The sequence below is a fragment of the Mustela nigripes genome, chromosome 9 (assembly GCF_022355385.1).
Source record: "Mustela nigripes isolate SB6536 chromosome 9, MUSNIG.SB6536, whole genome shotgun sequence".
Lineage (NCBI taxonomy): Eukaryota > Metazoa > Chordata > Mammalia > Carnivora > Mustelidae > Mustela > Mustela nigripes.
Genome location: NC_081565.1, coordinates 13,756,737 through 13,783,536, shown reverse-complemented (window position 1 = coordinate 13,783,536; position 26,800 = coordinate 13,756,737). Strand labels below are relative to the sequence as shown.

Genomic DNA, 26,800 nt, shown 5'->3' with positions numbered 1-26,800 from the left:
CTCTAAGTATGGTGGCTTCTCCCTGGGTGACAGTCTCTCATTGGCTGGGCTGTTGCGAGGCATAAGAAACCTTCCTTCCTCCTGCTGGGATAGTTAAGTACCTATGAGCAAGGAGCTTCTCCTCCGGCAGGCTCAGAGACTGACAAGTGACAGGGCTGAAAGCTCCCTCTGCTGGCCTCTAACTCCCTTCTAAACAAGGTTTTCCTTTTACTATTTTTCACAGTGCAAATAACAATTCAGTGGAGAATTGTATTTGGAGAAAGGCTAGTCTTTTCATTTTCAACAAATGCCATGGGAACAACTGAACATCCATCTACAAAATAATAAATCTGATCTGATGATTCGACATCATCATCTATTTCCAAAAAAAAATGAGCCTCAACCTATCATACCTTAAATAAAAGTTAACTCATATTAGATCATAGATCTAAATGTAAAATATAAAATTAACTAACTTTTAGAAGAATAGATGGGAGAAATCCTTGGGACCCAGAGCTAGGCAGAGATCTTATCTAACACCCCAAAGCCATGATCCACTTTAAAAAAATTTTTGATCAATAAATTGAGCTTTGTCAGAATCTAACATTTGCTTTGAAAAACAGTGTTAAGAAAATGATTAGACAAGCTACCTCCTGGGAGAAAATATATGCAAATCACAAATCCAACATAGGAACAGTATTTAGAATACATAAATAACTCCCAAAATGTAATTATAAGAAAACCATCTAATTAAAAAGAAAAAAAAAATAGGCCAAAATTTTTCAAAGGAACTTCACAGAAGAAGATATACAGATGGCATATCATCACAAGAAAAGATTTTCAACATCTTCAGTCATTAGGAAAACAGAAATTAAAACTACAGTGAGTTTTAGTACCTGTTAAAAATGGCTAAAAAAAAATTTTTTTTTAATTGAGAACACCAAATGCTGCTGAAGACATGGAGCAAACGGGATCTTCCAACTCCAGACGGGAACACAAAAATGGCACAGCCACTGCCTAAGAGTTCAGCAGTTCCTTACACCTCCTCCCCACCAAAAAAAAAAAAAAAAAAAAATCTACACTTAGGGCATGACTCAGCAATTCCACTCCTAGGTACTTACCCTAGAGGAATAAAAACCTACATTCCCCCAAAAACCTGTACACAAATGTTTACAACAACTTTAATAAGAGCCACCAAAACCTGGAAAGAACCCAATGTTCTTCAAAGGGTGACTACATAAAGTGTGTATCTGTATGATGGACTAATACCCAGTAACTATGATACAAACAACAATATGAATGAATTTCAAAGACCTTATGGTAAGGGAATGAAGTCAGCCTCAAAAGATTATGTTACTGTATGATACCATTTATAAGACATCAGGAAAAAGCAAAATTATAGGGACTGAGACCAGAGCACTAGTTGCCAGAGGTTTGGGGTAAAGAGAGGGCTTGATCATAAAGAGACAACGCAAGGGAATTTTTTGGCATTATGGAATGTTCTGTATTCTAATTGTGGTGATGGCTATATTAGCCTAGAACTGTACAGACATAAACCCAAAAAAACACATATTTATATGTTTTATACATATATATATATGTGTATTTTGATTATGACAGCTTACAAGGGAGTACACACTTGTCACAACTCATCCAACACTTAAAACTGGTGAATTCTGCTCGTTTTAATTATATTTCAATAAAGTTGATTTTAAAAGAACTAAAATGAAATACAGTAAAATAGTAATAGCTATACTCGAATGTTAATACATCTCCGGGGGGTGGGGGAGGGGTCCAGCATTTAAAAAAAATAATTGGTTAGAGCATATAATACTTTTCAATAAATATATTTTTCGGACAGGGCACCTGGGTCGCTCAGTGGGTTAAGCCGCTGCCTTTGGCTCGGGTCGTGATCCCAGGGTCCTGGGATTGAGTCCCACATCGGGCTCTCTGCTTTGGCAGGGAGCCTGCTTCCCCCTCTCTCTCTCTGCCTGCCTCTCTGCTTACTTGTGATCTCTGTCTGTCAAATAAATAAAATCTTAGAAATATATATATATATATTTTTTTGGACTGGATAAAAGAAAACGTTCAACAGACTCTGCATCAAACTGTCTGTCCTTTGCCCTCTTGTTAACACTTACATTTTCTGTTTTGTCACTAACGAGAACAGCACAAGAAACAATTGGTAAGTTCATTAAAGCCTCCCTTTAAATGTTTTAAGGAAACAGCACATAAAACATTGAAACAAAAAAGTCTACCCCACCAGATGCTTCCTATAAAGAGAAGCCTTATTCTATTACACAGCCAGCAATAAAATATTTATGGAGGTTGCTTAGAATACCTGCATTGTACACATTGCTACAATTCTTAATAACACTTGAAAGAATATCTGTCCTATTTATAGGTAAAGGAGTTTTAAACAAAACAAGAGAAAGGCCAATCAGCCTTGACAAGGTTAATACAGATAGGCCCAAGTGAACACAATCAACTAGAGGCACCATCTTTCCCACAACGCCAACCCTGTTCTCCACTTAATACCACTTCCCCCACAAGATTTTCCCTGACTAGCCCCATTACGCTGGACTGGGGACCCTTCTACATGTTTCCACATACCCTCTACTTCCTTTACAATAGCAGTTATCACACTGCATTGCACCAGCTGGTAACCTGCTTTTCTAACCAAGCCATCTCCAGGAGATTGGGAGCCACGCTCACCTTGTACGTTCTCGTCTGAAACTTAAGAGACAGTTACTAAATACCCAGTGGCTGCCTGACTGGATGGGTGGATACATTTAGGAATTTCTTGGGGCATCTGGGTGGCTCAGTCAGTTGAGCGTCTGACTCCGTTTCAGCTCCAATCATGATCTCAGCATGGTGGGATGGAGCCCTGTGTTGGGCTTCACGCTCATTGGGGAGTCTACTTGAGATTCTTGCTCCTTCTCCCCCTGCCCATCGCCCACTTAATTGCGCACACGGGTGAGCACACACACACGTTCTCTCTACATATATATAAGAAGAAGAGGGGCGCCTGGGTGGCTTCTTGGGTTGAAGCCTCTGCCTTCGGCTCAGGTCATGATCCCAGGATTCTAGGATCGAGCCCCACATCGGGCTCTCTGCTCGGCAGGGAGCCTGCTTCCTCCTCTCTCTCTCTCTCTCTCTCTCTCTTCTGCCTGCCTCTCTGCCTACTTGTGACCTCTGTCTGCCAAATAAATAAATAAAATCTTAAAAAAAAAAAAAAAAGAAGAAGAAGAATTTCTCAAAGGCAATATGATACAAGGAGAGTCCACAGACTTCAGATTCAGATCTGGTTCCCATCACACCATTGATTTTTGACCATCGCTCTTAGAATTAAACTCCCTGCCATGGGTACTGAGACCTGTATGATCTGACCACCCTGCCTCCTCTCCAGCCTCACTATCATCCTGTCCCTCACACACCATGTTCTCACTTCACTGGCCTCCTTTCTGGTCCTCAAATGCACCAAACCCATCTGCCGCCTGGCTCTCCGGGCAGCACTTGGTGGCCGCTTCAGTCCCGTGCTCTCATCACAGTTCAGAGGCCCATCCTAACCACCCCATCAAAAGTGGCCCCGTCTCTACAACCTCCACCTCGTCACTCTTGAACACAGAACTCTTAATTTTCTTGCTAGAACTCTTTACAATCTGTACTCACTTATTTACACATCTATTATTCATTTTCACTCTGAGTATAGGACTATATTCCACTTCTGGAGGACAGGGACATCAGCTATCTGCTCACAGCTGTTTCCCTTGAGGTGTCAGCACGGTATCTGGAACACAGTGGCTGCTGCATCAACATTTATTAAAGGAGCAAATAAACAGATGAGTGAATACAATCCAGACCACCCTGTTAGGTGTATGACCGCAGTCAAGTTCATTTTTCTGTGTGCCTCCATTCCTTTTTATAGATTACAGGAATACTTATCTCAGAGACTGATTATAGGATTAAAAGAAATTAATTAGAATTTTTGGTATTGTACCTAGCATGACATAAGGGCTTAAAATATATTAATAATCTTCTCATTTGTATTTTTCCCTTTAAGAGAATCAAATTCAATAAGAAGTCGGGGGGAAAAAAAACCTTGAGCTGGAAAAACTGAAAACAGCTTACCATATAGTAGGAACAAACACCCCCAAAATAAAACCCACCAAATATGACTTAGAAACTTAATGCTGAAACATAAGCTAATACATGAGCTGTACTTTGCCACATCCCAGCCCTTGGAACCCCAGGACTGTGGAACTGCAGTCGTCTGAAATGGGAAACCTCCCAACATGATGATGGGTGGTGCTTTCCAAAGCTGGAAAGAGGCCCCAGCTCAGCAGCAGGACAGACTCTGAAGAAGCTGCTGTCACTCTGGCTTCCTCCCACTCCCCGTCAAAAGCTTGCCTAGCCTAGAGCTCCATCAGGAAGGGAAGAAAAACAAAAGCCAACAACATAAAAAAGAACCAGGGCAACTCCACCTCGGCCCACCTCTACTAAAATCTGAGCAAGGCACCTAACTCTGGTGATCAGTTTCAGTGGCCTGCAAGAGTCTGGGCACTCAGAACTGAAGCTCACCCCACCAGGTCATCTTTGGATTCAAGGCAGCAAGGGCAAAAAGCAAGGCCCTTCAAAGAGCAAAGGGCTCTTTTCTCAGGTCACTGGAAAAAGACTGACCTCCCAGTGCTACCACTTGTGAGCCATGTGACCTTGGGAAAATTATTTAACATCTTTGAGGCACTGCTGGCTCATCCATAAATAAGGATAAAAATCAGTTACCTCATGGGAGTGTTGTGACAATGATAGGAGTTATCTTGCAGGCAGAAAACAGAGGACAGCTTTCAAAGGAACCCATGTCTCACTCAAGCCCTCGATAAACAGATCTTTGGGCCATCATCAGTTTTTCTATGCTCTTTGAAAGTCCAAAAACTGTTAGGCCACTCACCTAGACATCACAAAAACCATGACCTCTTGCTGCCCAAAGTTCACCTCTGCTCAAAAATACAATATGTGAGATCATTCTGCCAGCAGCAGCTAAGCGAGGTTTGTAAAATGAGGAGGACACTTTGGAATCGGTTTCTGATTCCAATTCTCTCCCTCGTGTCTTTAAATCACGAAAACCGTTATTAGGCAAACATCTGTTTATTCACAAACAATACTGTAGCCATAACAGAATTTAAAAACTGAGCCCCAAACACCACTTGGAATATAACTACATTACAAAACCAATCTTTTTATGTTTTTTTCAGCCTGCTGGTCTGTCGTACATATTTTTTATGTTGTTGTAGAATTATTCATAATTATTATGAATAATTATTCATAACCACCCTAGGTTCCACTGCACTGGCTCTCAGCCAACTACTTGGCCATTCCTCTACTGAGAGATTATGGTTTCAGTGGGTCTCCTGGAAAGTGGACAGGCTTTACAATCAAAAAGACCAGTTTTAAATTTGCCTCTTTTAGTTTCTCAACACACCATGCTCACAGGCAAGTCATGTGAGCTCTCCAACCTCATCTGTGAAACACCTTCCTCAGGAACTTGTTGCAAGACAAAGAGATAAAAAATGTAAAACACAATTCCCTTGTTTCTATTTCTTCACAATGGTACACAATGTGGCAACAAACAGCTTCACACACAGAGCTTTTTCCTTCCACTGGGTTGTTTCCTAGGACAAATTTCCCCAAAACAGATTACTGGACTCAAGAGTAATACTATTTTTATGACTATCAAAATCTCTTTCCAAATGGCCTTCAAAAAGATTGTAAAAATTTACACTGCCCAGCCCGCCATCTGGCCAGGTTCTGGAGGGCACGGGCAGGACGTGCAGAGGTGTGAGAACATACAGCATTCAATCTGGTAAGCAGGAGGCCAAGGACGAGCCGTAAGCAAGGGTGAACCCTGCACTTAACACTGACCAGACAGCCCACCAGCCACAAGTCAAACTTGAGTCCCACAGCCCTGGGTGCTGCCAAGTCCCATCTGGAACACAGCCAGCACCAAGGACAGCGGCCACAACCCCACTTGGCCAGCTACAGACCATCCTGAACGCTGTCCACTGACCCGCCTCCCACACAGTTCTTGGTCTCCTGCCTTGCTCGAATCACACCCCTTGTTCTCCCTTCTTAGCCTCACCTGCCTGCATTACTGATTGCTCTACTATAACCCAGTGTGGCCCCACCCCAATCACAAACTCCAGCCTGCTCCAACTACCAGTCTTAGCCACTATCTCAACAACAGCAGCCCCCACCCCGCCGCAGGCTTAAGGCCCCAGGAGCTGTCCCGGCGTCCGTTAACTTCATCTTCATCACAACCGCACGTGACAGAAATTATTTACCCATGTCACAGACAAGGCAACCAAAATTTACAGATCTGGTTTCTTATATAAGGTCATACATTCATTTAGTTAACAAACATTTATTGAGCGCCCACCATCCTGTTAGGTTTGCTGAGAACCAGGGAGAGAGTAGAAAGACACATGTTAAGCAAGTACATAAACAGGACATGTAATTACAAACAATTGTAAGATCCAGAGTGGAAAAGGCCGGGTGCTGAGTGCCTGCTATCAGAGAGAATAATGGAGGTCTCTGGCAATTTGGGGAAGGAGTTAGGGACAGCCTGTCTAACGAGGTCACATTAAAGCTGGGACATGAAGGGCAGGGGCCTGCCATTCAAGGAGAGGGAGAAAGGGGATTCCAGGCAGAGGGAGGAGCACGTGAGAAGGCCCTACCCACATGGGTTAGTTAGAGCAGCCCGTGCAGCCGATCACAGGGCATAATGGAGACAGGCAGGTGCTGACCTCAGCAGCGCAGGACGAGCCCATCACACAGGGCAGGGTCTTGTGGACCATGGCGAGAAGTTAAGGATTTCATTCCAAGATCAAAAAAATTTCACAGATGGATCAAGAGAAACTGAACATTGCTGGGACCTATCAATGTCCCCAGAACCGAAGGAGTTGGCTGTGATAAACAGTCCTCAGATTAGAATGGACACACCAGCATTTATATACCCACCATATGCCAGGCATCCCATGAGATGCTTCCCAAACCCTCAGGACTACTCTGACTCAAAAGACAGTACCGGCCCCACTTTACAGATGGGCTTCTCAAAACGACTTAACCGAGCTCATAGGTCAGTTAGTGGCAGAGCAAGACCTAAAGCCCCCTCCTGGTCATTCTCCAGTCCATGTCATATACGAGCACCACGGTGCATGAAAAGCTTCCCAGGCAGGGCCTGCGGGATGGGGTGGAGGACAAGGGCATCTCTTCTCTGGGGATAAGTAACTCACCATAGACAGGTCACAGAACAAATCTAGTGATGCAAACCTCCTAGGTAAAACACTAAATCTGACCAACTGCCTCAGCTGAGACCAGGAATTGCCAACAGAAGGGACTAAAGGCCCAGATACAAGAACACCAGCACCTCAGGGCAGGTGGTTGTGAGACAAGAGCTGCAGAATTTACCCTAAGGACCTCATCTTGGAACCGTAAAATGATATACGCACAAGGATACTCATCGAAGCTTCGTAAGAGTGAAAAAATCAGGGGCGCCTGAGTGGCTCAGTGGGTTAAAGCCCCTGCCTTCGGCTCAGGCCATGATCCCGGGGTCCTGGGATCAAGCCCCGCATCGGGCTCTCTGCTCAGCAGGGAGCCTGCTTCCCCCTCTCTTTCTGCCTGCCTCTCTTCCTACTTGTGATCTCTCTCTCTCTCTCTGTCAAATAAATAAATAAAACCTTAAAAAAAAAAAAGGTGAAAAATTAGAAACCACCTGGGATGACCCGCAGGAAGAGATTATGTGAACTAAGTTTCTAGCCCTCCCTTTTAATACAAGTCTTTGTGAACAGCTGGTCATTAAATAATACTATCTACTGTATTAACTGAAATGGAAAGCTACCCATGTCATTCTCTGTCTAGAAGCCACAGGAAAAGCCAGAATTCAAACTTTCCATGTACAGATAAAGATAGCAACATGAACATTTACGCTGATCCAGGTTCTGGGCCTTCCCTAATCACCCGAAAAATTCTGAGAGCGAGAGAGAAAAATCGATTGACTCTAACATCCAGAACAGGTCTCACCACAACAGCATAATCCTTTACTAAACGCTGCCTCTGCCGGGCCTCCTCAGGTCAGGAGCCCCCACTACACTCTCAGCTAGAAAGGACCAGTGAGACAGGCTCCTACCAAAGACCAAGCTGACTGGACAGCCTTCTCCCCTAAGGCCTGCCCTATCGGTGAGTACAGCCTCAGCTAATGAGCTCTGAGACAAGAGACCACCAGTTGAAAGACCCAAAAGAAGGAAAGTGGCTTCCACATGCTGGAGTAAGGAAAGATCTGCCCGTGTAGACCTGCTTCCCAGCCTGGGTAAGTCTGTGCCCTCCCTGGGCTGCAGAGCACCTGCGTGTCCAACGAAGGGACAGGAGGAGCTCCCCCAGATTTGGGACCCTGCCCGCTTTCTGACCCCTCCTGACCACCTCCTGGGCTCCAGCATCACCCTCGCAGCAGCCCTTCACCGACAGCCCACCACCAGGCTGGCTGTTCCCTCCTCCCAGCACCAACCCCAGGGGCTTTTAAAAGCACAATTCTGGTCATTTCCCTCCCAGATTAACATCTACCACCAGCAACCCTTCATCTTCAAGACAAAGGTCAACCAAAGCAGTGTAACACACAAGACCCCCAACCCCTGCCTTCTTTGGTGGCTTACTTGTCTCAGGATCCCGGACATGGCCCCCTTCCAGCCAGAGGGAGCTTACAATCCCCTAAACCCCTTGAGCCCAGCACTCCTGTGCTGCCCTTGCCCACATTGAGTCCCTGTGCCTGGGATGCTCTCCTAGTCTCTCACCTTGGCTAATGCCTCCTTGTCCCTGATGACCCAACTGGAGGGATGCTTCCTCCAGGGAGGCTTCCCTGAATCCCCCAGGCCAGGTTCAGAGCCCTCCTCTGTCCCCCACAGCACTCTGAACTTACCTCTGTCACTGCACTGTTTCCCAATCCATCTCCCCAACCAGCCTGTGACAGGGATGCCTACCTGGGCCTGGTCTTCATCTACTGCAGACTCCCTAGTTCCGGGCACACAGCCTGGCACAGGGCATATATTCAAAATATCTGTCAATGAATGGATGAACTCTGACCAAAACCAGGAGGCTGATGTCTTGCGAGACATTAGCTAACAGACCCTGACGCTCAGTTTCCCAGCATTTGAGACTAGCATAAGAGGAAGCCTGAGTTTCCCTTTAAATCAAAAGTATTAGGAAGCCTGAGTTTCCCTTTAAATCAAAAGTATTCCAACCCCTCCTTAACATGCATGCTAACTTTAAAATTAGCATTCAATGCCAAAAGCATTTCCTATAAGCATCCCACAGAAAGTTCAGACCACCTCCACACAGAGATCATGCACTTCGCAACTCAGGCCAAATGGAACATTTCAGTGACTCATAAAGACTTGAAAGGGAGACGCTGAGAACACTGTGGTCATTTCCATTTCAACAGCAGAATTTGCTCTGGAAAATGCTACAATAAAAAATATTAATGCCATAAAAACCGAACAGCAGCCGAAGGACCTCAGTCATAAAGAAAAAACATAAATCCTAAAACCTATCAGCATAGAAGGCTCCCTCTCACCTTCAAGAAAAACAATGTTTAGGTCCTCAGGAACCCATCTAGGGAAGGGAGACTTAAGTCCGTGACAGAGTTAAGGAAAAGAAGAGCGGACGGACGACATGACGGTGAGGAGAAAGAGCTGACACAAAGAAGGAACTCAGTGTCTGGCCTCCCCACGCCTCACACGCACACGCCCGCTCCGCCCTCACTGCAGCCCGAAGCAGCAGAAACTGTGATTGTGCTCATGGCAGAGACAAAGGACAGAGAGATGACGGGACCGGCCCAAGGTCCCCCCACAGGCAGCCGGCTCCAGAGGCCGGGCCCCCAGGTGGCACAGACAGCCTCCCAGAGCAGCTCTTCGTGTCACATGCTGGGCCTCGCTGTCTCCTACCTACAGAACGAGGGTTGGACTCAATTCTCAGATTCCTTCCCATTCAAAAGGCACACGATTAAGTGTGAAACCACCATTCCAAGATTCTGTTAAGTTTTTCCATCTAGAAATAAAATTCAAAATGGTGCCCTTCAAAAATTAAATAACTCTGTATCTTGCGGAGCAGCTCTTATATTAAAGGAACACACGTGAAGAGCTGAACATTTAACGTGCCCAGCTCAGAGCCAGAGCTCAATAAACAGCAGCTATTATTACTCTTATGATAAAACAGCAACAGCCATTTAATACCAGAGCACGTTTTAATTATACACGATGTGGAATAATCAAATCTCATTTGTTTGAGGCCCCAGACCCCACAGCATAGATCGGGTTGTACAGTTGAAATTAGAACAACTCAAAGCTCGGAAATTACTTGTTTCCATTAGAGATCTGACAAGTCATTTCTTCAATTGGTCACTGGTGGTTTGCAGATAACTATTAGCAGTAATGAGTATTCTAAATTAAATCCAGAGACAGTACCGCTCTGTTCTGTAAAGACGACTGGGGAGAGAGAAACGTAATTGTGCAGCGTCCTTCTCTCTGTCCTCCACCTTCTCCCTGATAAACATCTCCTGTGTCTTGCATAGTCTGGCTTTCATTTGGCTACAAATGAAGAAGGGTCTAATCCTTCCCATGATAAATGAGCACGCTGAACAGGTAACTTGTTAAGGAGAATTGGAATTGGAAAAATAACCTCATTTTCCTGTTTCTTGACAACAAGCCCCCTCCACTAACAGATGAAAAACACGATGCTGGAAGACACTTAGCACGGGAGCCGGATCCGTCACCACGTAACCCGTCCTCACTCTGTATGCAGACCTGGGGACAGGCAGCTCCCGTCTCCTTCCACAGCAACAAAGATGAAGCCTGCAAAAGGCAAGGCACTGGCACACGATAGTGGAAAGAATAATGGAATCCTTAAAAACCTGGATTCCAATCCCGGCTCCGCCACTCGAGAATTATGTGACTGTAAACGAATCTCTCTTAGGCTTAAGATTTCTTATCTGTAAAATGGGGATAATATAAGTGTCTCAAAGAGTTCTGGCAAGGACTAAATGGGACCATTAGTAACATGCCTTACGTTACAGGGACGCCTTTGGCAAACGTGAGCTCCTCTCACTGGGCGGTCTGGGAAGAGCTTTATGTCCGGGCCACAGGGAGGACACCAAACTCCCCAAAGCTGGAAACTGGTGATCCTGGCGGAACCCGTGTCTGGCCCCGTGTACAAAAGGGCTGACGGCATAGGTATGGGCTTGTCACACGGAGAACGCCCATAAGACACAGCACTGCCCCTGACTCTGGCATTATCCAGCCTCGACACTTCTTAAGAACTACAGCTCCCCCCGGGCCTGGCTGGACAGCAGCAGCAGACGTGGTTTGTGAGGGAAGATGATGTGGCATCTCCACTTACATTTTCAAAGTCCTTCATGTTCCGTGCTCTGGTGGGAGACACCGTTTCTTCTGACACGTTTGGGAGCACTATAAAAAAGGTAAAACAGACACAGGAAAACGGCATGGTATGCAAATTGCCCAGAAACTTTATTAGGGAATAGAGCCCAGAAAAGAAAAAAGGAAAAAAAAAAAAAAAAAGGCAAGAACAGCTCCCACAGTATATCCTGCTGGCATTTTCTGTCTGTTGCGATTTACTGGCTTGAGTCTAGGGAAAGCTCGAAACCATTAGATTTCAAATATTTACAAATTACTTAAAGTAGCCCCAGTGTAACGTGTCAGAGAACAAACCCAAAAAACGCGCCAGGCTGGGGCCCAGCCAAACTGTGCTGATAAGCACTTCCCCAGTGCTTGTCATACGGTTCTCCTGCTGCGCGGTGTACCCTCTTCACGTGCCAGCGACTGAAGCAGAGGTCACTGACTGGGGTTGGCAAACTTTTCCTTAAAATGCCAGGCAATAAATATTTTAGGCTCTGTAGAACATAAAGCCCAAAATCTGTCACAACTGGTCAGCTCTTCTGTCGTAGCACAAAAAACAGTCACAGAAAATCCATAAGGAAGGAAGCTGCGTTCCCGGAAGTTTTACTTCCAAATGCAAGCAGCAGGTTGGAAACTGCCCATCCCCGCTTCAGGGTGATTACAGACTTGGCCGATGCCCAAAGCTTTCCACAGTTCCTCTCTTCCAACAAACGCTTACTACACACCTACTGTGTGCCAAGCGTCATGCTAGGTGCTGGGGAAAGAAGGGACAAAGAGATGGTGAGCCTGTGCTCAAAAGGCTCTGACCTAGGGGGCAAGACAGGTGGGTAACCAAACTGGCACCGTGCTCACAGAGTGCCTGGCGCTGTTCGGATGTTGGGGGAACGTGCACGGCATCAGTGAATGAATCCATTCTTCCAACAAATATGCGCTGGGGGCCTCCTCTCCGCCCGGCACAATTCTAGATCTGGCTACATCTGGAAACAAACAAATGGAGCTGATGGGCTTGAGAGAGAAGATGGAAATGAGCAAAATAACAGGATAATTACATAGGATGTGAGAAGGTGAGAAAGGCCATGGAGAAAACTTCAGTGGATAACGACTGGAAAGATCCAGAGTGGGGAGCGGACTACAATTTTAAGTCAGGGCCAAATCGGGAAGTCTGCACTGAGAAGGTGCCCATCGGGCAAACCTGAAGAGAAGGGCAAAGTGAGAAGCCCCGTGCCTGCGAGAACCAGCAGTCAACAAAGGCGACCACAGGACAGGAGGTATGTGAGGTGCTGGCGGACAGACTGAGCACAGCCTTGTGGGCTCTTCTTGGGACAGGGAGCCCCCAGAGGGCCCATGGCTGAGGGGTAACACACCTGGACTTAGGTTTCTACCTCTGGCTGCCTCGCTGAGAACAGACTGAAGGCACTTAGAGGGAAACAAGGGGACCAGTCAGGATAGGCTGGAGACCACGGTGGCTTAAAGCAGGTGGCAGGATGACGAGCAGGGGAGGAGGGTCTGATCCTGGATGTTTTAAAGTCACCAAAAGGAATAAGTGAACTGAAACAGGTGAAACGTGTAAGCTTGGAGAGGAAAGCAAGAAATGAGCCTGGGGAGAGCCAAGACGGTGGTGAGCCTTGAGCTGAGTCTCAAAGAGGCAGCAGGCAGAGGAAGACAAAAGGAAAAAGAAACTTCCCGGCAAAGGCCCAGAGGTAGGCATGGTCTTCAGAAACCACTGACCCAAAAGAGGCTCAGGAAAGAGGCAGGGGCAGACTGTCAAGAGCCCTGTGTACCAGGCAAAGGGCACAAAGGCTTGTTTTCCTGCTTCTCAGACTGGCCATGCTCGCCTGCCTACGCCTGCGTCCTACCTGGTCCTACTCATTCCCCAAGTCTCAGCTCCACGATCACTGTCTTAAGAATTCGAGCCTGACCCACCTCCTCCACACCAGGGTACCACTCCGCCTGACCCCCTCACTGCCTGGCCCACCTTCTCCACACTAGGGCACACACCCCCACCCCCTCACTGCCTGGCCCACCTCACCCACATCCCCACTCACAGCACCTTTTTTCTTTGTTCATCACATGAATCATATGATTTACCATGACATTTCTTTGTTGAACTCTCTATCCTCCAGGCTGGGTCACAACCATGTTCAAGGCTGAATCTCACCATTTAGCCCAGGGTTTGGCAACATACACTATGGGCTGAAGCAAAGAGCAGTCCTATCAATTCTCCACTTCTAATTGCCTGCTCACAGGAAGAACAGAAACTGATGGATTTTGCGTTTAAGGTAGAAGTTAACAGGCTCTCGGGGCGCCTGGGTGGCTCAGTGGGTTAAGCCTCTGCCTTCGGCTCAGGTCATGATCTCAGGGTCCTGGGATTGAGCCCCGCATTGGGCTCTCTGCTCAGCAGGGAGCCTGCTTCCCCTTCTCTCTCTGCCTGCCTCTCTGCCTACTTGTGACCTCTGTGTGTCAAATAAATAAATAAAATCTTAAAAAAAGAAGAAGAAGAAGAAGTTAACAGGTTCTCAAGGAAAACCTGAGGGGGCCTATAAGTTAAAATATTCTCCAGAAATTACACCTCATGACACTGATACTATCTGTTCTTAAAACTTCTTCCTTCTGCATGTCTCATCACTTTGGAGAAGAGGAAAACAAAAATACAAACACAACCACAAGTGAAATCCTCTCTGAGATACTTAACAAGGCAGATTAGCAGCACATCCCTCAGATGCTTATGACAGCATTCGCTTCTTTCAGAAACAAAAATTATGAAGAATGCTTAGCAAAAGCCAAATTGCCCCGTGGAAAGTCTCCTCCTAATCCAGCTTAAACACAACAGACTGCTTATTTCCTCAGCGCCGTCTCCTGTGGTCTAACCAACTATTTGTCTCCAAAGGGCAGGCCCGTGGAGGAATGCTGGGCCTCGACCAGCAAATGGAATCCAGCAGCCTGCCAGGAAGGCCTTGGCACACGGACGCTCAGCAGCACGCAGGGGCCCCCCGCTGCTCGGCGGCCGAGACCAGCAGATTCTCCAGGCCTGACCCAGTCAGTCCAGCCTCCGCAAAGCCGCCCAGTTCGGCGAACGACGGCTCAATCTCTACGAGCCTGGTGGCAAGAAATCGAGCTCATGGAATATGGCATAAAGGACCTCAATTCCTCTGCGCCAGTGTTTATGGAAGGAGGCAGACAGCAATTCAGTGGGTACAAAAAACACTGAGCACCGCCAGAGAGCCCCTCACCATGCCTGGGTAGGCTCTGGGCCCCAGAGACTTCGAAGCCCAGTCCCAGGCCCAAGGCCTCAAGGGCCCCATGGTCAAGAGAATGCCCGGCTCTATATACTTACCAGCACTTCCCAAACCAGCAATGGGGCTGATGCCATCCACTTCGTCCGGTAAATTGGGAACAAGGCCACTAGGAGAGAGCATGCGCAGGAAGACATGAGTCAGTGTTTGAACAACAGAGACTGTGAGGACTGCCTGGACTGCACTTGACAATCATCAGGCCATAGGCAGTGAGCAGCGCATAGCTGAGCTCATTGGGAGACACACAGCGCAGAGGGGACGGACTCTGGCTCTGGGGCTCTAACATGTGTTGGCTGAGTGACCTTCAGCAAGGACGGTCATTCCTCATTCATTCATTCAGACAGCAAGTGTTCCAAGTAGCGTATATATGCCAGGCGCAGAGACACTGTGCCAACTGTAAGCTACTGACGTTTCTGAGTCTCGCTTTACCTGCTACATGGGGCTTTACCACCCCCTCCCTGTAAAGATTAAATGAGCTCATGTTTATGACACTTGGCTCATAGTAAGCACTCGATAAGTGCTATACACTGTTTTTGTCTTTACTAGAATTGTCACTATTGACATGCCTACCACGACCAAAAATTAAACTTCTAAGAACCTGATACCAACTCAGATGCTTTTAAAAAGTCAAACAAAAATGCAAACTCCAAGAAATTTTACTGGTTGAATTATAAAAACAGGTTAAGTGAGGATCTGGAGACACTGACAGAAAACTGAACCATAACAGGAGGTGTCGTTGGCCAGAAAAGACACTACGCTAGATTCTATTCTAAGCTCTGTCATATACCCCTCCCCGCCTCACTTCTTTCATCCGTAAAAGGTGAACAGCAGCTACTTCATAAGTCACCGAATATCAAAGACACAAAGTGCCCAGCAAGGCACCTGGCACATTGAGGGCACTCCAAAAATAGGAACAAAATATTACTGTTACCATAAAATATCCAGTGCTTTGGAAATTTATGAAAGATTTCCCATTGTGAGAGCTGCCCGTGCCCCAAGAGTCCATGCATTTTCAGAGGGAGGCACTAGGGCACAGAGTCAGCCTGGCCAGAGTCACATGGCAGTCAAGTGGACAACCAAATCCAGAACCCGAGCCTTTTCTGTCTAACCTCCAATAATGCTTCCCTGTCCCGAGCTATAAACGATGGGTTGAGGCACGCTCAGCTTGACTTTCCGGCAGTTTGTTCTCTCCATGTTTCTAAATCCAAATCCATCCTGTTCTGAGGAAAATTCTGTCTGATCACCCAATTCTGGGGTTGGGAATAGACCTTTGCCATCAGAGCCAGGCAAAAAATTGGATATCATAAGATTCCAACATCAAGAGAACAATGGCATAGTATGTGTCTGCTACAAAGATAAGTGAAAAAAACTTCAGTAGACTATGGCTTCAACTATGGAAAAAGAAAAATACATGTACACTAAAGTCACCTCAAATCCTTCCTGGAAACCAAGTGGGCTATGCATCTGTAAGAAGACAAAGGGAATATTAAAAAATTATCATTTGTAGGAAAATGAGAGATATTCTCCTCCTTTCAAATCTTCTATACTTCTTCATTTCCTCCAATAACCATCACTAGAAGAACAAACTCCATTCCCCAAACTGAATATTAGAAATTAAAAACAAGTTCAATCAGCACCTTTTGCAGATGGTGGCCCAAAGGTCCAAAGTGCTACACAGGCTTACTAGTCGGGCTTAGCTGACAGTCTGGTCTGCACATTCCCAATCTGGGGTTCTCTCCACCACAGCCACTAACTAACCACCACGGGCTGAACTGGCCCATCAATGACTCCAGCGAAGATGAAACACACTGGAAAACTACATGGCAAGCAAAGCCAAAGAATTTGGTCTTATACAAGTTTCCAAGAGGCAAACAATGAAGCTTGAAAAATGACACTTGACATTCCATTTATGAAAAGAAACCACTATTTAATGCAGAAGTTCCTGCCTCGTTCCTGCCAAATTCCTATTTGGACTTTACCTAACCACTTTCAAAATGCTATGACTCTGTCATCTGCATCTCCCGTCAGCTCCAGCCACCCTCCAGCTTCAAGTAGCTTCCTCGTCCCCTTTGCTCTTAGCCGTGGGACTTCAAGGACCCCCACTAGAAATCAGAACTATGCAAGCAAAAGCAGAGGGCTTAGGTATAATTTTATCACGGTATCGGTGGGGGAGATAAAGGCCCAAAAGGGGAAGAACCTCTTGGCCCAAAATCACAAGGGGATCTCAGCCACACAGAGACCAAAATCCAGTTTCTCGGGGTCCATATTCCACTTGCTCACCTGTGCCCGGGCCGCCCAAAGCTCCTAGACGAATGTGGCACCTAGTCACCGCTAGCTTCCTCAAAGGCCAAGTACAGCATAACCCTACTGAGCTATCGTGTGGGGCACCCACAGGGGAACAGGCACCACACTCGGGACAGGTGGCCTCCCACTGTGGCCTCACCATGGCCCTTCTGTGGAAGGTGGTAGTTTTTAATTGTTGCCTTTTAAAAATAAACCACACACACACAAGTAACACAGAAGCTCAGAAAACTTAGTAAGCTGAAAGACCCGAGCTGGCCTGATTTCAGGCCCCGTGCTCTTAACCTCTACAGCCCCTACCTCCCTCCGCCCATAGATGCCCCTCATGCCTTCCTGCAGGGGAACATGATACAGGCCAAATGAACCGAGGCAGAGGATTCCCAGTGACCGGCACAGAGCACCCTTTCCAAGGCTTTTTGTCGACTCCGTGTTGGGTCAATGAAGAGACGCTCAGCCGCGCTTTGCCAACTCACCCTCTTGTCTCGCTCCACCACCACCCAAAAGGCACAGTCGCTTTCTGTGCCGTGGGTGGCAGAGCCGCTGTCCGTTCACACCACAAGCCCCAGGAAGGCCCAGCGGACCGCGGGCTTTGTTGATAAAGTGTCGGGAGAGCTGTGACTGGAACTGGGCACCACGTTCAGAAAACAATTATACCAAGTGCACTTTGGTCTGTCTTTTAACAACTCATTTTTCATTCTGTTATTTATCCTAAATTAGCGAAGAAATATATAAACAAAAAAAATCCAAAGTAAGACATCGAGACGGCCAACGGACACAAGAAAAGATGCTCAACATCACTGACCAACAGGAAGGTGCAAAACAAGACCACAATGAGATACGCCCTCCCACCTGTCAGAAGGGCTAGACTCAAAAAGACAAGAAACAAGTGTTGGCGAGGATGTGAGGACAAAAGGAATCCTCTTGCACCGCTGGTGAGAATGCAGATTGGTGCAGCCACCGCAGAAAACAGTATGGAGGTTCCTCAAAAAATGAGAACTAGAATTACCATATAATCCAGTAATTCCACTATTGGGTGTTTACCCAAAGAAAACGAAAACACTAATATGAAGAGAGATGCACCCCTATGTCATCACAGAATTATGTACAAGAGCCAAGATAAGGAAACAACCTGAAGGTCCATCAATAGACAAACAGATAAAGACGTGGTATATACGTGCCCTGGAGTATTACTCAGCCATGTAAAAGGAGGCGATCTCGCCATTTGTAACAACATGGACGGACCTAGAGGGTATTATGCTAGGTGAAATAAGTCAAAGGAAGACAAATACCATATGGTTTCATTTATAATAGATTCTACAAATAGATTCTACAAATAGATTCTACAAATCTAAAATAGATTCTACAAAACAAAACAAACAAAAAAGCAGAAACAGACTCATAACCACAGAGACCAAATGGGTGGTTGCCAGAAGGGTAGGGGGAAGGGAAGGAAGGGGCAAAATGGGGGAAGGGAGTGGGAGGGAAAAAAGACCAGCCTAAAGTTCTTGACTACGCCCCACTCCCATCTGAGCCCCCTAGGAGGTCGTCACTGCTGTTGGCAAGACAGGTGTCCTTCTAGGCCTTTTTCTATGTATTTACAGATACAGGGACATAGTTTCATTTTGTGGTTTTAAAAGCAAAACAAATACCATCAAACTGTACATATTATTCCGCAGTATCTGTTCTTTACATAATGTGTCCCAAAGATGTTTTCATGACAGTACAAATAGAAGTACCTTCAGGTTTTTAACTCCCACAAAGCATTCTGCAGCAGTGTTTTTCAAACTTCACTGACCACAATCCAGAGAAGGAAATATATTACCCTTAAATTCTTGAAATGCTTTCTATTCTATACTATTATATTTTTAAAATTCTAGTTGACACCTACAAAATTGAATTTCATGAGCTGCCAATGTGTCACAGTCTGAAATTCACTTTTGAAAGGATGTGTATTTACCCGATCCCCTGACGGTAATTCAATTTGCTCCCAAGTTGTTCCTTCTACAAACAATGCTTTATGAATATCCTCATACAGGTCTCCCTGTACAGGTGCATGATAATTTCTCTAAGATAACAGGAAGTGGAACTGCTGGGTCAAGACATATTCACATTTTTTTATGGGCAAAGGATGTGAAAATATAGTGGACCCTTAAACAACATGAGTGGAACAGCATGGGTCCACTTACACACAAATGTTTTTCAGTAAATACTGTACCATACTGTGAATGTATTTTCTCTTCCTTATGATTTTCTTAATAATAAATTCTATTTGTGTTCTAGCTTGCTTTACTGCAAGAATACAGTATATATATAATACATATAACACACAAAATATGTGTTAATCGACTGTCTATGAATCAGGCTCTTGGTTAACAATAGACTAGTAGTTAAGTTTTGGGGGGAGTCAGAAGTTACATGTGGATTAACCAGTATGTAGGACATCACGCTCCTAGCCCCATGTTGTTCAGGAATAAATTGTACACAGACGGCTATAGAAACACAAGAAAAAATGTTCAACATCATTAGTCATCAGGGAAATATAAACGAATACAAGGAGATACCATGTCACACCCCGGAGGCTGGCCTTCACCAAAATGACAAACAATAACAAGTGTTGACAAGGCTGTGAAGATACAGAAGAACCCTCTTCTGCTGCTGGAGGGAGGGTACAAAGTGCTGGGCAGTTCCTCGAGATGTCAAACATACACAGAGTTAGCATATGACCCAGCAGTTCTACCCCCAGCTCTATATCCAAGAGAAAGGACAACACACATCCACACAAAAACTTATACATGAATAAATGTTCATAGCAATATTATTTACAGGAGCCAAAAAAAAAAAAGCAGAAACAACCCAAATGTCATCAGCCAATAAAAGAACAAAGAAAACATGTTACATATATCCAGTGGAATATTATTTGGCCATAAAAAGGAATGAAGTATGTCACAGATATACCACTACATGGGTGAACCTCACAGAAGACCACATAGTATAAGACTTCATTTATATGAAACATCCAGAACAGTCAAATCAATGGACAAAAACTAGACTGTGGTTGCCCAGGGCTGGGGGCGGCGTAGGGGAAGAGAACTAGCCGGTGTTATGAATGTTGTGTCCCCTCCCAGAATTCCTAGGTTGAAACCCTACTCCCTGTCCCAAGTGATAGCATTAGGAAGTGGGGTCTTTGGGAGGTTATTAAGATTAGATGAGGCTAGGAAGGTAGAGCCCCATGAATGGGATTAGTGCCCTTACTAGGGTTACAGGAGATCGGCTTCCTCTCTCTGCTCATCACCCGAAGAGGAAACAATGAGAAGTTAGCAGTCTGCAACCCATAAGAAGGCTCTCACCAGGACTCAGCTATGCTGGCACACTGATCTTGGACTTCCGGTCTCCAGAACTGGGAGAAATAAATTCTGTCATCTATAAGTCAGCCACAGTCTCTGACATTTTTGTTACAGCAGCCAAGCTTAGACAGGGAGTGACCGCTAATGGACACAGGGTTTCTTTCTTAGATGACGAAAGTATTCTAAAATGGGATTATGGAGGGGTGCCTGGGTGGCTCAGTGGGTTAAGCCTCTGCCTTCAGCTCAGGTCATGATCTCGGGGTCCTGGGATCGAGCCCTGCATCAGGCTCTCCGCTCAGCGGGGAGCCTGCTTCTCCCTCTCCCTCTGCCTGCCCCTGTGCCTACTTGTGATCTTTGTCTGCCAAATAAATAAATAAAATCTTTTTTAAAAAATGGGATTATGGTGATGATTGCACAACTCTGTAAATACACTAAAAAATCATTGACTAGTCTGTTTTCAATGGGTGAACTTTTGGGCATACAAATTACATTTCAATAAAGCTGTTTAAAAAAAAAAAAAAAAAAACACACCTGGGCATATTTTTAACACCAAACTGTCTTCCAGAAAGACTACAGCAGTTGACATTCTGTGTATGCACTTTTTCAGAGTGATTATAATGCAGCATTTCACTGCTAAATATGGAGCCTGTGTTTACATGGTATTTGTCTTTTTAGAGACTGAACAAAATTGACTCATTATTTGTTGATCCTCTACTATCTATGTGCCAGACATGGTTCTAGATCTAAAAATACAGTGGGGAACAAGCCAGCCACGCTCCCTGCCCTCACTAAGCTTATACTGGTGACTGGGAACACGTTCTACAAACTTCAAGCCTAGGGGCACCCCTGATCCAAGCTCAGTCTTAGCTCAAGCCTACAAACCGTCACCAAAATTTCATCCCACCATCCTCTTTCTCGACCTCCTTCTACAAAAGTCCGTGAAGGCATTCTTGGCCTGACAAAGTATGTCTGTGTACAAACATGCAGGAAAACATTTCCTTTTGGTCTGCCCCTCACCAGAGAGCAAGCACTTATTGGTCATGCACCAGAGGAACCTACAGAAGAACAAACCTGGGCCCAGGCCTTCAGAAATTCACAGTTAGGGAGAGACAGAACTGCAGACATGAAAACTAAGGGACAAATCCAAGGTAGTGGGCAGCAAGGATTTTGTCCAGGAAACCGTGCAACACCGTAACAATAAAATAAAAACAGCTAACATGTAATGTATGCCCAGCAGTTGTCTGGCACAGAATACACAAAGCTTTGCTCCATCCATATAGTCATCCGATAACTAGGCGTTATCACTGAAGAGAAACTGAGTCAACTGAGGTTGACTGAATTACTAAAGCAACTCTGCCAGTAAGTGGCCGAAGCAGCATTCAGATCCAGTCGTCCTGAGTACAAAGACCAGGATCTTCCAAAACCACCTGGCAGGGCTTAATAAAGGGCCTTAGCGTTGGGGAGGCTCCCAGGCATGGCATCTGAGCCCGACTCTCACAGGCCTGGAGCGCTCTGGGGCACCCACAGGTGATCAAGTTTGGAGAGAATGATGCAGATCAACCGATTCAACAAAAGTCTGAGGACAAACTGGACTTGTTTCGTCTCTAAAACTGGGGCTTGGAAATACCAACCAGAAGTACTCATGTTAGTTTAAAAAGAGATGATTTTATTCCACGGATTTTTCTCTTCCACTGCGACCAGCTAATAGAGACTCGGTCTCACTCAGGACCTTTCTGCCACTCTTGAAGGACCAGTTCACGTGGCAGCAGCTCCCTAAGATCCTCCCAGAGGCCTCTCAGCACAAGTTCAGAGAACTAGCTGAAGGTATGACAGGTACCGAGAGCCAGGCATTGGAGTCAGAAAGCCTAGATTAAAATCCCGGCTCCAATAAGACTCCTAACTGATAGAGGACAAAGGGGGTTGATGGAGGGACATGGGTGGGGGATGGGCTAGGTGGGGGATGGGGATTAAGGAGGGCACTTGTTATGATGAGCTCTGGGTGTTGTAAGTATAAGTGACAAATCACTGAATTCTACTCTAGAAACCAATATTGCACTGTATGGGAACTACCTAAAATTTAAATAATATAAATACATAAATAAATAAATAAATAAAGTAAATCTTTGCTCACTCATGTACTTTTCTATGAAATCCCAGACCATTCACTTCACCTCTCTGAGCCTCAGTGTGCCCACCTATAAAAGGGGATAGTTCTGTCCATTTATGTGCCTCATACCAGGTTAGGAACCGGAGTCACAAAGATGAACAAAACACAGGCCCTGCTCGGCAACAGGTCAGAGTTGAATTAGGAAGACAGACACGTTATAGGTGTCCCTGCACCATCCAACACAGAGCCACCAGCCACACGTACCTGCTGAGCACCTGAAATGTGGTAAATCCAAACCAAGAAGGGCTTGTAAGCATAAAATGCATACCAGGTGTCAAAGACTTTGTAAGGTAAAAAAGAATGTGAAATACTTCACTAATCATTTTTTATTGTTTGCAAGTTAGATGGATAATATATGGAAATTTGGGGTTAAATCAATATATTATTAAAATTAATTTCACCTGTTTCTTTCTTACTTTTTCATTGCGGCTCCTAGAAAAGTCTAAGTTACATAGGTGGCTCACGTTATATTTCTACTGAACAGTGTTAGTCAATAAAACTCAGTGAGGTAGGGGCGCCTGGGTGGCTCGGTCAGTTAAGCATCTGCCTTTGGCTCAGGTCATGATTCGTAGGTCCTGGGATAGAGTCCCTCACTGGCCTCCCTGCTCAGCGGAAAGTCTGCTTCTCCCTCTCCCTCTGTCCCTACCTCCGCTCATGTGCATGGGCTCTCTCTCTCTCTCTGTGTCTCTCCCTCTCTTGTGCACGTTCTCTCAAAGAAAAAAAATCTTAAAAAAAAAAAAAAAAAAAACAAAACCAGTGAGATAAATAAGGCCTGAGCTGGGGCCAGTGATGGGTAGGGGTGGCTGGAAGAGCCCAGAGGGGCCAGGTGGGGATGGGGGCATGTCAGCGAAGTCTTCCTGACATTGAAATCTAAGTGACACCTGAAAAATAAGAGGCATTAATAAGGCAAAAGGGGAGAAGGGAAGGCAACCCAGGCAGCAGGAAGAACGGTGCACAGGCCCGACAGTCAGAAAGAACAAGGCAAGGCCACCCGTGACAAAGAGCTTGGCAGCCAGGCAGAGGGAAGTGTTTGGGGGCGAGAAAGGCAGGGACAGAGGACAGCGGAGGTTAGGAGGTAAATGGGGCCAACTTACAAAGGACCTTGGAAACTATGGTAAAGAACTTCATCCTGAGAGGGCTGGGGAGCCAGGGAGGGTCTGAAGCGGGTAAGAGACCAGTCACAGGAATGTCTACAGCGAAGGCAGGAGAGGAAGGCAAGGGAGGAGATGTGTTCATCGGCGGAGTCGCTGTGCTGTTCAGACACTGGTCAAAATCCTTTCAGATTCAGCCATTTTTCAGAGGACAAAAATGGAAACTCCCAAGGGGTCTTGCCCAAGACCACAGGGTTGTTAAATACAGAACTGGGATTAAAATCCACCTATGCCTGGGTCCCAAAGCCCAATGGCTTGGTCAGCTGGCACAGAGATAAGAGCTGAGACCATTAATGGACTTTGTCTTAATGGCGGTGAGAAGCACTAAACATATACACAGCAGCAGACTGACCATCAGACTCACACCGTAAAAAGGCTTTCACACTGTAGTATAAAGACTATTACCGGCGTGAGGACAATCCAGGTGAGAGGTCCTCCCAGTATGTTGGGACAGTGGTAATCAGAGGAAGAGAAAGGGCCATGATGAACTACCAAGGCTACCAAGGATGCTGTCAGGCAGGAGCTGCAAAGGGCCTTGCTCTGTGCCTGATACATAATGGGTTCTCAGTAAACACAGTAACCGTGTGTCCAGGTTTGCCCAAGATAGGACCAGTTTATGACCGCTGTCTAGACATAAATATTAATTGTGCCCATTTCACTCTTAAAAGTATCCCGGGTTTCACAATAAACAACATGGGCACCCTCTCAGTGAGGGTCTGTTTAATAAAATCAGCAGCCTATCCCCAGCAGAGCTGGATAAACACTATGAATACTCAGTCAGCGCTCTCCTCCACGTCTTTCTTCCCACTCTCCACCAGGAGCCCCCAAAAACCAAACGGCCCCAGCCCTGGAGCAGTCTAGGGCTCTGTCAGGCTTTCCGACCAAAAGGTCCCACAGACAATGTGGGCTCCATCAGCCTCTTGGGTCAGGTCCATTGGGAGGCCACTCCCAGCCATTAGTCCCCAGTTTGACATACGGATGATGACGATGCTAAAGATGGTAACACAGGATCATTTTTTAAGCACCAATTATGTGCCAAACACTACTCTTGCCAAGCAAATCGCGGGGAAGGCATCTTCTCTTTTCACCTTCACCCCAATTTCTGTTGGGTGGATGTTAACTATTAGCCCCATTTTACAGACGGGAAAACAGGTTAAATCCCTTTACTAAAAAGTCGCACAACTGGTTAGGTTAAAGGGTTGGACCTTAATCCAGTTCTGTTCAACTCCAGCCACAGTTCTTAACTGCACTTCACTGCCTCCGTCTTGGGGGCCACTATGTGACCCCATGATACCTTGCCCATAATGAAAGCAAAGCTCCAAGTCAGAATGAACCATCAAGTGCCCCCAAGGTTCCTACTCCTCAACCAGCCCCTACCAGTGGTACATTCCAAGAGGTCCCCACCTCTCCCTCTTTCAGAAAACCCCTTAGCGGACCCTCACATCCTCTTCAAAGTATTTCCCGAAATACGAGAGGCAGGTGTGATGTAGGTCGGGACCCCCGGTTCCCCCACATCAGTATAAGCTGCTGGGTCCTCGAGACACGCCCCATCCCAGACCCCACCCCACACACTGCCCCTGTCCGGACGCCTTCAAACTCCCTCAAGGGGAAACCCCAAGTCTCGGTTAGGGTGTACCCGCATCAGCGGGAATCCCGGCCGGGTTACCGCGCCCCTGCAAATCTCCGGCCGCACCTGCAGCCGCTGAGCGTCCCGGGGAGGGTGACGTCCTCTTCCAACACCGAGTCCATCGTGGACACAGAGGAGGTGGTGGCGTTGGTGTCTGTGGCGGCGGGGTCAACTGGTTCCCCCCGCTGTCGCGACCCGCAGGCTCCCCAGGTCCCCGCCCCCTCCAATCCTGCTCTTGTTCGGACTTTGGCGGCGCCGCTGGAATTCAAACCGCAGCCGCCGCCATCTTTCCCGGCGCTTCTTCCTACGGAAACGAGGCGGGGTCATCCAGGCGTGCGCGGTGAAGCCGACAGACAGGCGCCAGAGGCCGGGCAGGGAATCGCTGGCAGGTGCCATCTTGATTAAGGGCAGAAGCCTTCGCACTTGGACCAGCAAGACTATGGAAAGAGAGGCATGCTGCCATTTTTTGTGAGGGCGCTCAGGCCGAGGCCGAGGCAATCGCCATCTTTGTTGAGGGCAAAGGCCGGCTTTGGTCCGTTAATTCAAGCGGGAGATGGGAACCCAGTCTTTCACCGACCGTCAGAGTTCCTAATCCAGGAAATGTTTTTCTAGAACAAAGACCCCCTAATCTTAAGGGTCATTATACTGTGCATCCAGAAGGCTTTCGCCTTGAGCTGAAACTCAGATAAGCAAATGCCGCCTCACTTTATAAAAATCGTATCTGCGGAATCCCAACTCCAGCAATAGTTTGCACTTAGTTTGAGGCAAACAAGCTCATCCTTTAGAGCTGGTGGTTAGCAACACTCCTCCAATCTCCCGAGGCTTAAACGCACCTGAGATCAATAAATGAGGCCCAGAGAAAGGAAATGAATCCCCCAAAGTCAGGAACAGTAACTCTGTCAACAGAGCCACAGCTCCTGCCAACTAGATCGGGGCTCTCCATAACTCCGGCTGCCCTTCCTACAGCACAGAGCAACCAGCAAACACACAGATTTTGACAGAGGTGGCCGGCAAAGTCAACCTACCTCTCCCCATCTGGTGTTTCTACCTTCCCCGTGTGAGCCATCAGAAGAATCCTGGAAGAAAATAACTTGAAAAGATGGAGGAGTGGGGGGAGGATGACTTTGCCTGTAATCAGGTACCAGTCCTCTAGGTGTGCTAAAATGTAGGTGTACTTCCCAAAAGAGGCCTTCTCTAATCCTCGAGACACGCCCTTCTGTTTTTAGCAATCCATATTTTTCTTCTGTGGCACTTAACCATATTTTGCAATTATGTATTTCTGTGTTTTGAAAAAAAATCTTCCTTTTGCTCTAGACTGGAAACTCCATGAGGACAGATACTGTGTTCTGATTGTTCACTGCTATATCCCCTACACTACACCTGCCACCCAGAAGGTGTTTTAAAATATATGTGAATGAATGATTCAACCAATCTGGAAAGTGGGGGCTAATATCTATCCTGCAAGATTTTTGTGAAGATGTG

General features: G+C 46.3%; 1 protein-coding gene across 1 annotated transcript in view; it reads right to left on the bottom strand.

Annotated features, from left to right (window-relative positions):
• CDK5RAP2 (CDK5 regulatory subunit associated protein 2) overlaps positions 1-25,609 on the bottom strand; it is a 169,933-nt gene extending 144,324 nt beyond the window's left edge. Inside the window, exons 1-3 of the mRNA XM_059412174.1 lie at positions 25,385-25,609; positions 14,770-14,837; positions 11,419-11,486 (exon numbers count right to left, since the gene is read on the bottom strand). Of these exons, the coding sequence (XP_059268157.1) occupies positions 11,419-11,486; positions 14,770-14,837; positions 25,385-25,440 (192 nt within the window). The 5' untranslated portion in view covers positions 25,441-25,609. The remainder of the gene's footprint in view (positions 1-11,418; positions 11,487-14,769; positions 14,838-25,384) is intronic.
• Between the last annotated feature and the right edge of the window lie 1,191 nt (positions 25,610-26,800).